The sequence below is a fragment of the Numida meleagris genome, chromosome 6, assembly GCF_002078875.1.
Source record: "Numida meleagris isolate 19003 breed g44 Domestic line chromosome 6, NumMel1.0, whole genome shotgun sequence".
Taxonomy (NCBI): Eukaryota; Metazoa; Chordata; class Aves; order Galliformes; family Numididae; genus Numida; species Numida meleagris.
The window spans coordinates 11,337,741-11,352,070 of NC_034414.1; the positions used below are offsets into that span (position 1 = coordinate 11,337,741).

The 14,330-nt window shown below is 37.2% G+C and overlaps 1 protein-coding gene across 11 annotated transcripts in view; it reads right to left on the minus strand.

Moving 5' to 3' along the window:
* The window catches only part of SOX6 (SRY-box 6), a 410,347-nt gene that overhangs the window by 63,489 nt on the left and 332,528 nt on the right, over positions 1 to 14,330 (minus strand). For all 11 annotated transcript variants that reach the window (XM_021401613.1, XM_021401611.1, XM_021401609.1 and 8 more), the window contains one exon: positions 2,551 to 2,700. In XM_021401613.1, the coding sequence (XP_021257288.1) occupies positions 2,551 to 2,700 (150 nt within the window). The remainder of the gene's footprint in view (positions 1 to 2,550; positions 2,701 to 14,330) is intronic.

Consider the following 14,330-nt stretch of genomic DNA (forward strand, 5'->3'; position numbering starts at 1 on the left):
AAAGGGAAACGTAACTAACAGGTATTTACAATGCCATCATACCTCTGGTTTTAAACTATTTCTATAAAACTGCATGACATTTTTATTCTTCCTGACCTTGCAGTGCACTCAAATGCCCACACCTGTTCAGAGTCCAAGTGAAAGCAGAAACACAAAAGGTATAAGAGACATGGTACAATCTCATGCTTTGTGGTCATGTTATGTGCAAGCTGTTTCATTGCACAAAAACAAACTGGCTTCAATAAGTTTCTGTGAAAGTTCAGAGCTCCTTTCAGACTATGAAGCTTACTGGACTAGGGCCTGCAAGCATGTACACATAGAAACCTGTGTGACCATGTTCAATTTCCAAATAATTTTCTGCCTACTACTGCTTGAAAAAAAGCAGGGGAAAAAAGTCTGAACACTGCCAGAAGCCATTTGTTTGTACTTCATAGGCAGCATTCTCTTTTCTGTGAGGCAACCGAAAAGCTGGAAATCATTCTGGTCACTGACTTGAAAAACCCATCATTCTTTTTTGTAAGATCTGAATACTGTAAAGAATCCCATTAGCTCTATAAATAATGCATATACTGTATACAAACAACTGTTTAAATACAGAGAATACATGGAGGATTTGTTAAGCAATGCATGACCATCAAAACTGTCATGTTCTATATAGGTAAAAAATTGCAAAGACAACATACAGGTACCAGTTCATTGGGTTTTTATATATATATATATATATATGTATATATTATACTAACAACTAATGTTTTTCATTAACTATTGGCATTTGTCCATATTAATTATTACTAGTTTATTTTTAATATTTTCAATGCAATAGTGGGTTTAATAAAATAAGAAGAAAGAGACTTCTTTTTTTATTAAGGTATATTTCAGTCCATTCAAGTTAAATTATGTAGGGAAACCCCCAAGAATTTGCATGTGGTCAAGTGTGTAATAGGACTCAGCTGGCCACAAAGCTGGAATGATATTGGCCTTGGTTCAAGGAGATATGTGCTTAAATTTAACCAGGGAAAATTTGACTCATATAGTAAAGGTTTGGTTTGGTGTAGATCCACTTGGCTCATTCACTTATGAAATTACTTTTTTGCATTAAAGTAGTCGGTAGTATATTCTCAGTATCATAAATCACTGGTGCTGGTGTCACTATACTATGGCAACTTTGCTGAAACAGTTGGGCTTTGCTTTCGGTGGCTTCTGTATTGACCATAACAAACTCCGCATACGTGGTAAATTTCACTGACTGCTCTCAAGCCTGGCATTGGATCACAAGAGGTAAAATATTAGACTAATACACGTCTACAGTTAAGTAAAGTGAATGCTTTGCTAAATAAATGTTAGATCTGGCCATAATGGAATAGTTTTTATTTATTAGTACTCTCAGCCTAGCAAAAAAGTGTCACGGAAATTTATCAGCTCGGGCAGAAATATCTACTCATCCACACTTTACCACAATGATTGATGATAATGAAAAAACGAATGATATTTTACTCTCATGTCAAAAAAATAAAAAAAGAAACTGTCACTTCAAGCAAGTAAAATCTCCCCAGGCTGATTTGAAGCTAAAGGACTATGTGCCTGTAACATTTTAGCAGCTAGCATAAAACGCATACCCTCTCCACACAAAGACAATATATGCCTTATTTAGATCTGTTTTAATAGATCTGCATTTGTACCACTATCATTCAAACTGATAAAACATTTGAATGTGCTTTTTGTTTGTGGGTTATGGTTGTTGTTTTTTTATCCTTTATTGTTTTTCTCAAGTTGAAGTGCATTTTTTTCCAGTGTATTTGGTGTCATGAAAATCAGAACAGCCGTAGGACAATGTAGCAACAAGAGCCAGTCTGTTCCTCCCAACTATATTAGCTACACCACAGATTTCAAGGAGTGCACAATGTTCATTTCACACTGCTGGCAATTGCCATGTTGTAGCTGCCTGGTTCCAAGCAAGTGAGAATAAGCAGGCACAAGCACCCAGCAGTGGCACAAAACCAACGAGGAGCAGCCTTATTGTCAGCAGCTGGGTAAAATCAGCAAAAGTCAAAGCAATCTGAAGTGATACAATATTTTACCTGGAGTCCTGACTTACATTTTCTTTTTATGTGAAGCTTTTTCCAAAATTGTGGAAGAAATACAGCAAGAGATTTGTAAAATACTTAGATCTACAGTCTCTCTTTTCTTAACAAAATAAACTAGCACCGTATTTTAACATGCTTAAATGTTTGACCTGAAACAACTCATGAAATGGTTGTCATTTATGCACATTACTAGATTATGAACTGAAAGCTTGAAAATATCTCATTTTACTGTTGAATCAGTTGTGCTGTCTAAGGTAGGAAGAGAGATATCTGATATTTTTGGAAGTATGAACTGAATACGTTCTCTGCCCTTCTCTGTACTGATAATGCAGTACTAAGCTTGAACGTTTTATTTTAATTTTGTAGAGCTTTCATGTGCTTCCACTTCCAGCTGTAAAACAATTAAATAGATCATTTAGGTTCACTGCCATTTTCAGACACCAACTTCTTTCCTATTAAGAAATACCTTAACTTGAGTTACCGGGCTGGTCCCTCTCTTCTCATTTTTCATCCCAGTGGGTGAGAGTGGCCCTGCTGTATTTGGTGGCTGTGGAGTAGATGGCATTTTGGCTCCAGGAGAAACTTGCATGCTTGCCAGCTGAGCTGCATACAGTTGCTGGAAGACAAGAAGATATACAATATATTCCTTCAAAATTCCTAAAAGAAAAGCTGTAAATGTATGCAATTTTTATTGCCCTGCTGTTTCTTCTCTTGAAGGAATGAGAGATTTTTTTCAGTACTTTCTTACTTTTACTTTTTCCCTTCTCATTATTATCAAAAAAAAGGAAAAAAAAAAGACTAGCAAACTCCCACACACTGATACCTTCTTAAATTTGACTTTTAGCTGATTTCTTTTTCCCTCTTTTAGTAACTACTGTCTCCCTTAGTGATGGTAAAGAGCAAAGTGTTGTACCATGCCCAAGTATGCAAAAAAAATTGGCAATATTGTAAGACTAGTTTTGATAAAGAAGCATCAACCCCCATCAGAAACAGTCAATGTTTCGGGCCTTCCACAGAATGCCAACTACGGAACCTCTGCTGGGAGCTCACATGGGAAGCCTTTGCTACCAAAAGGCAATGCTACTGCTTCTCCAGATATCAATGAAAGCTAAAGCAGGCAACAGGGTGTGTCTCAGTCTCAGGGTACAGTGATTGTTATTTTTAAATTCTATAAATGCTAACAGGAATGTAGACCTTAAAAATTCCCTGTAAATAGTGGTAAACAGACAGAAATATCCTCATGGAATATGCATCCATCTTTTCAAAAAGTTTAACTGAAACATAATAAAATACCTGTGCATTAAACTATTCCGCCAAACTAAAGCGTTTACTGATCAAAACCAGGTAGGTTTATTTTTTTCCCAGTGACCAAACTTAAACCCTCACCTCGAATTAGCATCAGCAATAATTCTTCTAACGTAAACAGGGAAGATCCTAATCCCTCTTCCACACATAAATCTATATAAACTTTGCCTTATTAGTGAGAAAAAAAGCCAGGTGGTTTGTATGTAATTTCCAACATTACTATCATTCAGATGGACAAATAAAAAAAATTACAGTAATCAAAAGCAGACCTTTCAGCACATGTAATTAAATGAAAGCTTAATAAAGAATAATTTGCAAGAGCCAGATGTGCTTATGTCATAATTGTTGCTTTCTTTGGAACCATTTTTCTAATGTAACAAGCCTCCACAGAAATGAAAGTTACACAATACTGTAAGCTCAGTGACTCAGTGGCGAGACAACCGTGTGAAGGAGGGGCACAGTCACAGCTCTGGGTGACAAATGGAAGTTGTTGTTTGTTTGTGTGTTTGTTTGTTTCCTGCCAGCCCTTTTCAATATCATGTGCAGGCTTCAAAAGGATCACAGATAAATATTTTGAAACCACCAGTGTTTTGATATTTTGGGTAAGATACTTTTTTTCCCCAGTTCTGAAAAATGGAAATGCAGTGTGTACGGCAGTTGCTTTTGTCCCCCTTCTGCTGGGGACAAACCCCTTTGGCAGAGGCCTATAAACAAATGGCACAACCTGCGGCTAAATCCAAGGTTGCTGACCAGGATGCACTGTTTGCACGAGCCCGCCAGCTGCCCTCACCCTCACCCTCCTCCCCAAGAATGGGGAGAAAATAAGAAGTTGATTGTCACAGACAAGGAGAGGGAGGTCATTTACCACTTGCCCTCACTAGGAAAACAGACTCAACTTAGGGAAAAATTATTTAATTCAGTGGCAGTGACAATGGAGTCAGGTGATGAGAAACACAGAGAAAAACTAAACCTCATTTCCAAGACGCTCCTCCTTAGCTCCTCTTTGTGGCCTACTCCCAGCTCTTGTAGCCCTCCCTTCCACTCCGGGCCTGGGTGCTTCCAGGGTGCTTCTCACTCCTCACTGCCATGCAGGATTTTTCCATTTTTTCCATTTTCATTTCCTGAAACACATTTTCCCTGTGGCACTACACTTGGGGGGCTTGGCTGTGTTCCACGGTGACCGCTGGAACCGGTCAGAACCAGACGGAACCAGTTAGGCGCAGCCCTCGCCCTGTCTCACACAGGTTGCCCTGCAACCTGCTGCCGGCGCCTGGCACAGGCCTGGTGCTTGTGGAAAACTGAGCCAGTAGCCCACCAGGGAACAAGTACCGGGTGTCTGTCCCATCAAGCACTGGCTGCACTTGTGCAGCTGGGTGCTGAGCAAACACTCTGAGATCAAGGCAGAGAGGGACGTTTGGTGCACGGGTCGCCCAGGGCTTGGTACTTTGCATCTGGGCAGGACGAGCAACCAAGACGACTGCCATGGTTAAGGAAACGTAAACATGAAAAGCACAATGAAATTAGTTATCCATCACTCTCCTCCCAGTATCCTGGGGTATTTATTGGCTGTACAGCAAATAGCAGGGATGAAATAGTCCTAAATGGAGGTAGAAAATAAACATAACAAAGAATTTTATATATGTATATATTTATATATATATAAAATTACTGCGTTACTCCAAAGTAACAGGATTGAGTTTAGCCTGGCATTTCTATAAATTCATTTTATACAATAAAAGCAAATGTAAAAATAAGTAACAGTACTTGTCTTTCTGGTTTGCTTTGACTTTAAAGTAAAATTATTCCATAGATGAGTGTAAACCTTGCAAGAATTCACACTAGAGCTAGCAAAACAGCATGAGTACTGGAAGGTTGTATAACTTCTGTTAAATACCAGTTTGTATGGGGAGGTAGCCAACCTGGAAAACCTCAGTGTTGCAGAGCGAAAATGGATATTTTTGCAAATACCACTGTTGTGACATGAAATCTAGGACCTCACATTGAGATGGGAAGGTTGTGAAGCTTGTATTTGCAAGATTAAGGAGAAAAAAAAAAAAAACAAACAGTGAATGAATGCTGATTGTTGGTTTTTAATGCTGAAAAGGAAAATCTTCAATGGAATTTTTTTCCATTGAAATTCAAACCCACCAGCTATTGAGTAGTGTCTAAAAAAAATTAACCTACCTCAAACACTGAAGCATATATTCTTTTCACGATATCTCTAGCACATAAAGAGAACAGTTTTATATAACCCTCATGCCAACCACTGACTCAGAAGGCTCCTGATTACTAATTAGATATTCAAAACCATCAAGTATTCATGATTGTTTTAAGAAGCCTTAAAATATATATAGCTTGATGTATTTATTTTTTTTAAAAGGTCACTAAGTTAGATTCTTACAATCCAGTTCTTAGCATTCAAAGACAAGTAGGGTTGATTTTGGGTTACTGAGTGCTGCTGCATAGATAACAATTTTGCAAATCAGCTTGTTTAAGGAACATGAGCAAGGATGTAATTTTACACCTTAGAGAACCACATTTTTTTGTCATATCATGATCTGACACAGAAGAGTAGGACTTTGAAAAGCTGCAAGCTTCTCTTAAGGCAGTGGCAAGTGAAATGTCACGCTTGGGCAATTAAAAGCTTATCAACCTAAGCTCTTGTTACCAAAACTCTATTCCAGTCCTAACCAACTAAAAATTAGAGGAGAATTTATGAAAATCGGAGGTCACTGTGAGTTGGAATGATGTCCCTCTACCAAAAGAAAAAGAACAGTTGAGTGTGAGAGCACTGTACTCAGCATGCAAACAGCACAGCACAAGTATATACTGATTTTTTTGTACCCTGGAAACAGCAAAATTCATGCCAAACCCTTGTTATAGCTTAGAGCTACAATTCAAGAAGAATAAGTAAGGAATATAATAATAGGAAGAAGGGTGGGGTAGAGAAAGTGGGGAAACATTCCCTGCTTTAGAAATTGCCTATGGCATTTGATGAATTATTTCTGCTACACTATTTCTAAAAAAAAATCATCCACAATCTAAAATTTGTCAGACAAAACTGTGAACTAATAATAGCACATCTTGACTTATCAAAATGTTAAAACCTCTCTTATCATCTAAGTTTCACAACACATTTTTGTGAGATATTTTCACGATACACATGAATAATTGCCTTTACCGTCAATGTTCACTCATGTCTTGCCAGAAGACAAAAGCCTTAGGCCTAAACATCCTTCTCTCAGGTTTCTGCAATTTTTTTTCAATAGTTCATCAACCATTTTTTTCAACTAGCTTTCAATAATCAAAATGCTTTCAATATCTCAGGTCCCTTTCTGGTACAACTTTTTGCCTGCACATGGGCCAGTAATGTTCATCCCACACCAGCTCTGCTGAATGACAGTGAGAACAAAGCAAATGAGCTTTCTATGCGCTAAATGTTATTTTTAAAACAGAAACACTGGTACTTACCTCATGGGCTGTAGCCTCTGTGTCTAAACGAATGAATAAAGGTGAAGAATTTTTGAGAATTGAATGTTACAGATATAACACATGGTGAGGAAAATAGAATGGGCCTTAAATCAACACAGTTAAGGGAGATTTACACTGACAACAACTTGTTAACTTTGTGACAGGCTGTTTTACCACCTAACACAGAATTATGATAATCATAATCTTCTTACCAGTGGCTTGTCAATGGCAGGCCTTGTGGAAAAAGAAGATATTTCAATAAAGAGAAAGCGATTAACTGCACATAAGAGAGAGGCACTTTCTTTAGGTAGGTAAGCCCAGGAAAGAAATGAGCACAGCAGTTGCACTTGTATGTACAAGAATGAAAAGGCAAGGATTCGACATTTCAAATGAATGCACTGGTGAGGGAAAATTCAGTCACAGTGGTGGAGTGATAATTCATATGTCTTTCTTTGCAGTACAGTTCTGAAGAAACTATAACAAATATGAGAAGTACAGAGATAAGAAAGAAAGTGAATGAAATACTCAGTGTAATGTATAATCAAAGAGCAGGTGATGAGGGCTGACCTAGCACAGTGAATTGCAATGGATATACTTGGAAAATGTCCTAAAGAGAAACAATGCAGTGGAAGGTAGATTGACCCAAGGAGGAAGAAGGGATTGGTTCTAGAAATCCTTTTATTTTCTTTTACTAAAAGATTTATGACCAAAATGAAAAGACAGTCCTTTTTCCATATTTGTACAAGATTTCTCCAAAGGTGCTAGGCTTTTTTTTGCCCTCAGAAAAAGATGCTAAACATTATGGACACTGATTAAGTCTAAAGTCTTCTATTACTAAAAATGCAAGTCCTGTGTTACATCTCAACAAATACATTTGCTACAGTAAGTGACGCTGAACAATAAAACTACTGAGAATCAAGTGGGAATTCTTATTTGTCAGCATTTTAAATGAATTGTGCAAAGCTGAAATATCTTATTTATAGAGATGAAAGTTCAGCTATTTAGACAATGAGTAATTTGGTTTCCAAAGATGAAAAACTCTAAGGAGTGACTGCAAGTGCTGTTGAAATCCTGCACTACAAGAGGTAATGCAGTTCTTTTTTTTCCACAGTATATTTAGTACATAGAGCTGCAAAGCTGTAATTCTAGATTTTTCTTTCCAAGTTTATAACATGCAATAGTAATGCTTAGAACCATCTAATCACTAAGGGTCTTACAAGTTCAGCAAAATCAGCAACATCTTTACTATTTTGAACACTCATTTCTGAAAAGAAGCTACCCAAAACAAAAAATCCCACCTGTAGTGGGACGCTTTTTTTCCTTTCTTTTTTCAATTATGCTTGCAAAAGTACTTAAAATAAGCTTGATGTCAAACAGGCAAAAGGAAACAGAGTCTCTGAAAAAGTTTTCTTCTGTTTGAAGAATGGATTAGTGCTAAACCAATGTTTTGGATATCATAGATAATAACTACGGAAATAAATGTTCTCTGCTGATCTGAGCCCAGTATCACTAGTACATCCTCCAGCAGTCTAGGCCAGGAATATCTTCAAAAAGCAGTGCAAAACCATAATTATCTTAATTAAAAAAAAATCACACACAGCTTAACTTATTTGCAAGAATCATTTCTATAGTAACGCTAATTGTACATATTCCTTACTATTTTTTAAATAAATGTCTTAAAAAAATAAATTAGATGTTTTCTACATCAGATATGTTCAGAAACTAACAGGGCAGTTGAGGAATCTATTTCAGCACTAAGGTTAAAAAAAAAAAAAGGGTTATTGGATTCTGCATATAAAAAGATCACTGGCTGTCTTTGTTTGAAGATGCCTTTTGATGCAGTTCCTTAGAGTGAGAGGTAGGTTAACAGAAAATGGCATCCAGAAACACGAGACAGCCAAAGTAACTCATCAGCAACTTAACCATGTGACAAACCCAGGGGCAACTTGGAGGCAGCTACCGCCTGTAGAGTCTGCCAAGAAGCCAGATGCCATCACCAGAAAAACACCTTCCAGAGCTCAGCATCTGTGTTCTGGGACCGCTCCCCCCACAAAAGGAGAAGGAGGAAGAGAAGAAGGAAGGAAAGGTGTGTACACTAAAAAAAAAATGTACATACACATAAAAGCAACTCTTCGTTGTAAAAAAAAAAAAAAAATCAATGCTTTTGCTGATGACAACAAGATCCCTGCAAATTATCAGATTAAGCAGTTATGCTAGAAGTGCATGTTTTATTTGGTTTTGCAGTGTATTTGTGTAGATGCTACCTGCTAAAATAGTGAATTTTATAATTATCTTTTGATTAAATTGGGATGTCTCAGTAGCATTTTCTCAGTTTGTTCTAAGAAAAATGTTAAAAAAGAAAAATAAAGTGAGTTTTAGAGATGTGCAAGCAAGTGCTGTGCAAAAGAGGGAAAGACTCTCATTTCCACATGTGCCACGACACAGACAATAGTAACCTGCTATTTGAGAACCAACAAGTATGCAACATGAACTTAACTCAAACACTTATGCTAAATAACAGAACTGTTTGGCTTTATTTGGGTTTATCTGAAATAATGTCGATCAAATACAGCCACAAGAAGTAGGAGTAACGTTTACGAAAAGTCTTTGATTTAGAAAGAATATAAATAACAATACGCTGCAAAAAATTATTTTTATCTCTAGAACACAGGTGGCTTAAGATATGTTCATGACTTCCATTTAACAGCATCATTTGTTTCCTTCCCTTTTTTTTACAGGCCTAACCTCTCCACAGTGGATGTAACATCCTGATTTTAAAACACTTATATTACCCTACAGCAGTGTCTGCTCATTGTTAGAGTGAAAATGGCCTCTACTTCTTATAACACTGCACCAAATACCTTTGCAAAAGGCCTTAAGGTGTAACACAAGTGGGCAGCCAATGAATTATCATAATGAATGTCACAGTAACAAAGTCTGTTGCAGTGATTATTTATGTACTTGCTGGCTAATGTGCTCTCGGATTTATTACAGCCTAATATGTATGGGCAAACAAACTAACTTGAATTTGTGAAAATACAAATACATTCTGTGTTTATAGGCAGAGTTACAAGACTTCAGTTTTCCATATACGTTCTGGTGTGCACATACTGAAAAAAAATTCTAAAAGAATAATTTTATCCATTATTCCTATTCATTCTCTTCCTTCGCTGAATTATTAACATGAGTATTTTCAGTCTCTGTCACCGCTATTCTATGTAATCTCATGGGAAGTTTTTTCATTTGGCCCTAAATTCCACTCAATGTTTATTTCCTTAGGAGACACAAATGTCTGTTTTGCTCTTCTCTAAGGCTGCAAAGTAACAGATACCTGAATTTCATCACCAACTGCCTGCTGGTTCCCAACTCCTTTTACTGACCACAGATTCTTTGTACTGGATCAGAAAAAGAAAAATCACCCTCATAGCTTCTACTGCCCTGCTGTGGATAATGGCCAACCTATAGCAAAGATAAAAGAATTTCTACACTTTTTAGATACTGCAGCTTGTATTGTTGTAGCACTGCAGAGTCAAGATCGCCTTATGCAAAATAACAGCTTTATTTTGTTAAAAGGGCCTAACTTTAAGTGGACCGTGGAATATTTATGGCTCTCAGTAGTCCTTTGAAAGAGTTATCTTATGTTTTTATGCCGATCATGGGTCAGAGGTTCAAATCAGCACTTCTTTCTGTCACTCCTTATATGTTTTACTATAATTTACAGCTCAGCAAGAGGACTCATAAAACAAAAGTGTCTATTTTACTTCAGCAACTAATTCTAGCTAATCAAAGCTTTCCAGCAAAACAACCCAGCATGAAACTCTGCGTGGAAAATATGCAGAGAACAAAGCGTTTTGTCAAATAACACATCTCATGATGTAAACACATATGTCTCTTATAGGAAATTTTATCGCTTCCACATTATCGGCACACAAAAGGAGCATTCTTGTCGCAGACCCGGTGCGACTGTGGAGTCATCGTCATTGGAAACAAGAGCCTGATTAGGTTCCCACACAGATATGAATAGATTTTCTTTTTTTAGTGTAATGCTGCCTTTCTTATTTCTTAAACAGACCAGTAATTGTGGCTGTAAAAACAGTGAATTGTGTTAGGACGACATTTGTTTCTTCATATTTTTTTTAGCTACCCAGCGACACCAATTATCCCATATGGTTGTCCTCTTCTGGAAAGTCTGAGTTAATCCACAGCTGTGAAGATGAAGACGGACCCAGCAGGCTCTAAGTCTGGTGGGTCCCTTGTCTGTTAATAAAGTCCACAGTCTGCTGGACAGATGTTAAGAGGATCTGTTAAATAAGTCAGTGACAAAGATCCAGACTTCTGCTGGGGAAAACAATTAGCGAGACAGTATCTATTCCTCATAGATTTTCATCTTTTGCAGAGGCAAAATGTCACTATCTGATAGAGAACAGTCCCACAGCATGTATAATAGTCCTACTCAAAATATGAACGAATTAAGAGATCCATTGGTGCATGTTCTGAAAAAGTGATAGACTTTTTTGTCCTTGACTTATTCCTGAGTGCTACAGCTCCTGTATTATTATTGGTGCAGGACTAAAATACAAGTTTGGTTTTATTTGTCATAGTATGCACTTGTATTGGCAGAGCCTGAATAAGTGCTGTCAGCTATAAAATATCCACTTCAATTTTCAGTGTAATGGCAAATGTAAACTGAAGATGAAATTACCATTTGATTAATCTTTCTTTAAATGTTATTAACATTTCTTATATTTAAATAAAGGATTTACAGACAATACATTCTGGTCCCAAAGATGATGCTGATATTCTTGGAAAAGGGAAGAACTCAGAAAATGAAATGGTATGTGCAGCAAGATTCATGTTTAGAGACTTACTCTCTTTTCCTTGCCCATAACTATCATCGTGGCCTGACAGCATAAATATCCAATACCAAAGTCTCTCTCAGTTATAGTCATGTAAATTTGGAGAACACTGTGCAGCTAAAATACTTGGACCAGCGCAACAAAGATCTAACCTGCCTTCAGGCACATGTGCATTAAGATGCTCTTAGAACCACTTATGTTTCATTTTGAAACTCTGTTTCTCATTCTCTTGACCTCATCCTGCTTTGACATAACTAAGTAGAAATGGCCATCAAAACAGCTCGCTCTGCTTTGCTGCCTAAATGCAGGCAAGTCTCACTTATGCATTATTCCTGAGATCATATTCCTTAGAAATCAAATGGCTTTGATTACAATGAATTATGACAATTAAATACAATCTGTCAGCAACTGCCTGTTCAGAACCTGTTTACTGTAAAGCTGTGGGCAAAGCCAAGAAAGAATGCTTAGAGCTCAAACAAATTATCAATCACTGCAAGTTGCTAAGACAATGTATATAATTTGGCACCTGGTCATTGCCTCTGTAATACTGTATTTTTTCCCCTTAGAAAATAAAGCAGTTGGTTTACTAGTTTTACAGCATCTTGACAAGTTTTCCAGACAATATCACACCACCACCCTACGAGGCTGCTGGGAATTTTTAAGGAGACAGTATCAAAATTACCAAAAAAATATGAATTCAAAGACGTATCCTAAAATTTATACAATTAAACATTAGGTATCTCACATCAACATAGAATATAGATAACATTGGGTCTGCTGTAATAAAATAAGTACGCATCTCACAAATGTCCGAGTCTGTGGTATTTAAATTAGACTTTCTATTTTTTTTTCAACATGACAGAGTCAAAAATCTAACCCTGTAGGTACTGGTCCTATGGCCCTCAGAGAGAAAGCTACATTTCTGCCATGTCAGAAAAGAAAAAAGGCAGGCCAAGAGCTCATTGGGGGGAACAATGTAACAGCTACTAAATATATATATATATATTTGAAAGCATTCTGTAGTGAATAAGGAGCTCTTGCATTCTGAAGAGCAATTCCCTTGTGAAGCCACTGACTGGAGGGAGAGGCAAAAAATCCTCACTGACTTGGCGGCTGTGTCTCACCTCATTTCACTTTTTTTTTTTCCTTTCCAAACAGACTGAGTGTTGGTCTGCTGAGAATATGATGCTAAGCCACTTTTCCTGTAGAGTTTTTAAACTGGGCCTCTGAGAAAGGGTTTGTTACAATTCAATGACTGAAGTAATACCTTTGTCCATCTGAGCATTAAATGGCCCATTGAAATACAGCTTAGTTAGAAAGAATGTCACTAAATGGCGCTTTCTAATTTTTTTTTTTATTATTATTATTCCTCTCCCAACAGATTACAGCCTGGATCTGAAAATGCAGTTCAATCACTTTTGGTTGCCTCTCAGGTCAGGCCTTCAGCCAGTGTTAATTAAATGTAACCCCTTTAGAATACTGGAGGTTAAATGAGAGCAACAAACTGGTCGTCTTCAGAATATTGCCTGATGTTTTCCAAACAGCTGTAATCTTTTTGGGAGGACCCACATTTAAATACGAAATAGTCTCAGCAATGAAAATTTATTAGGGTGAGGAGAATCCTTGCAAAATGCTGTTTTGTCTGGCAGTCTGTAATCACAAAACATTAAACACCTATTTCCATGCAATATACCATATATATTGTGTTTAAATAGCACACATCATAAAGGAAAGTGCTGCAGCAGACAATTTAAGCTGTAGCAGCACAATTTTCAACTTGATAAAGTGAAACTATAAAGAATCAATGCATAAGTCAGACAGCTTCCATATCTAATATTCTTCCTTGCAGCTATTAGAAGTTCACAGTTTTGTCTCTACTAGGCATGAGCATTCGTATACCTTGTTTCATGTCTTCAGTCACATTTTGTTGTCTGTTACATACAATTTGGCCAGACCATGAAATTGGAAAACAGCTGAAATTGTCTTTTCTCAACCTAATGATTTTAAATGAGAAAGGGAGGTTTTTCTGTAAGCTATTTGTTTCCTGCATTGTAAAAAGTTTCCTAAAGTATTTGTAACAATTCTACTACTAAATTGCTTGAAAGAATGCTTTTTTAAAATACCGCAATTAGTCTTGTCTTTCTGAACATGACTTACTGTAAATAATCCTCCTTGACTATCTCTTTGTCCCAAGATTCCTTAGAAGAACGCAACCAAGCGATAATTCAGCATTATTGCTGCTTCAGTGCACTAATCGCTTAAAGAGCAGCAAGGACCCTATGTTCACTGCCACAAGGCTCCTACTGCCTCCTGGCCTAAGGCAGACTTCCCAACCCAGCAGCATCCAGATGTCAAGAGTAATATCCAGGTCCTGATGCAGCATGCTGCTCCATTGCAGTATGGCCTAAACATCTGTTTCATCTGCAGGCATACAACCTGCTGAATACACTGAGACTGCCGCACAAAGTAAGGAACTGAATTAGGGTGGGAGTGAAATACTGCAGTTGTACTGCTCAGTGTTGATATCGCTAAAAAAAAACTGCACACACACAAAAAAAATTGTATAAAATGCTTGGAACCCCAGAAATGGAGTTTGATCATTTCTTATGGATCT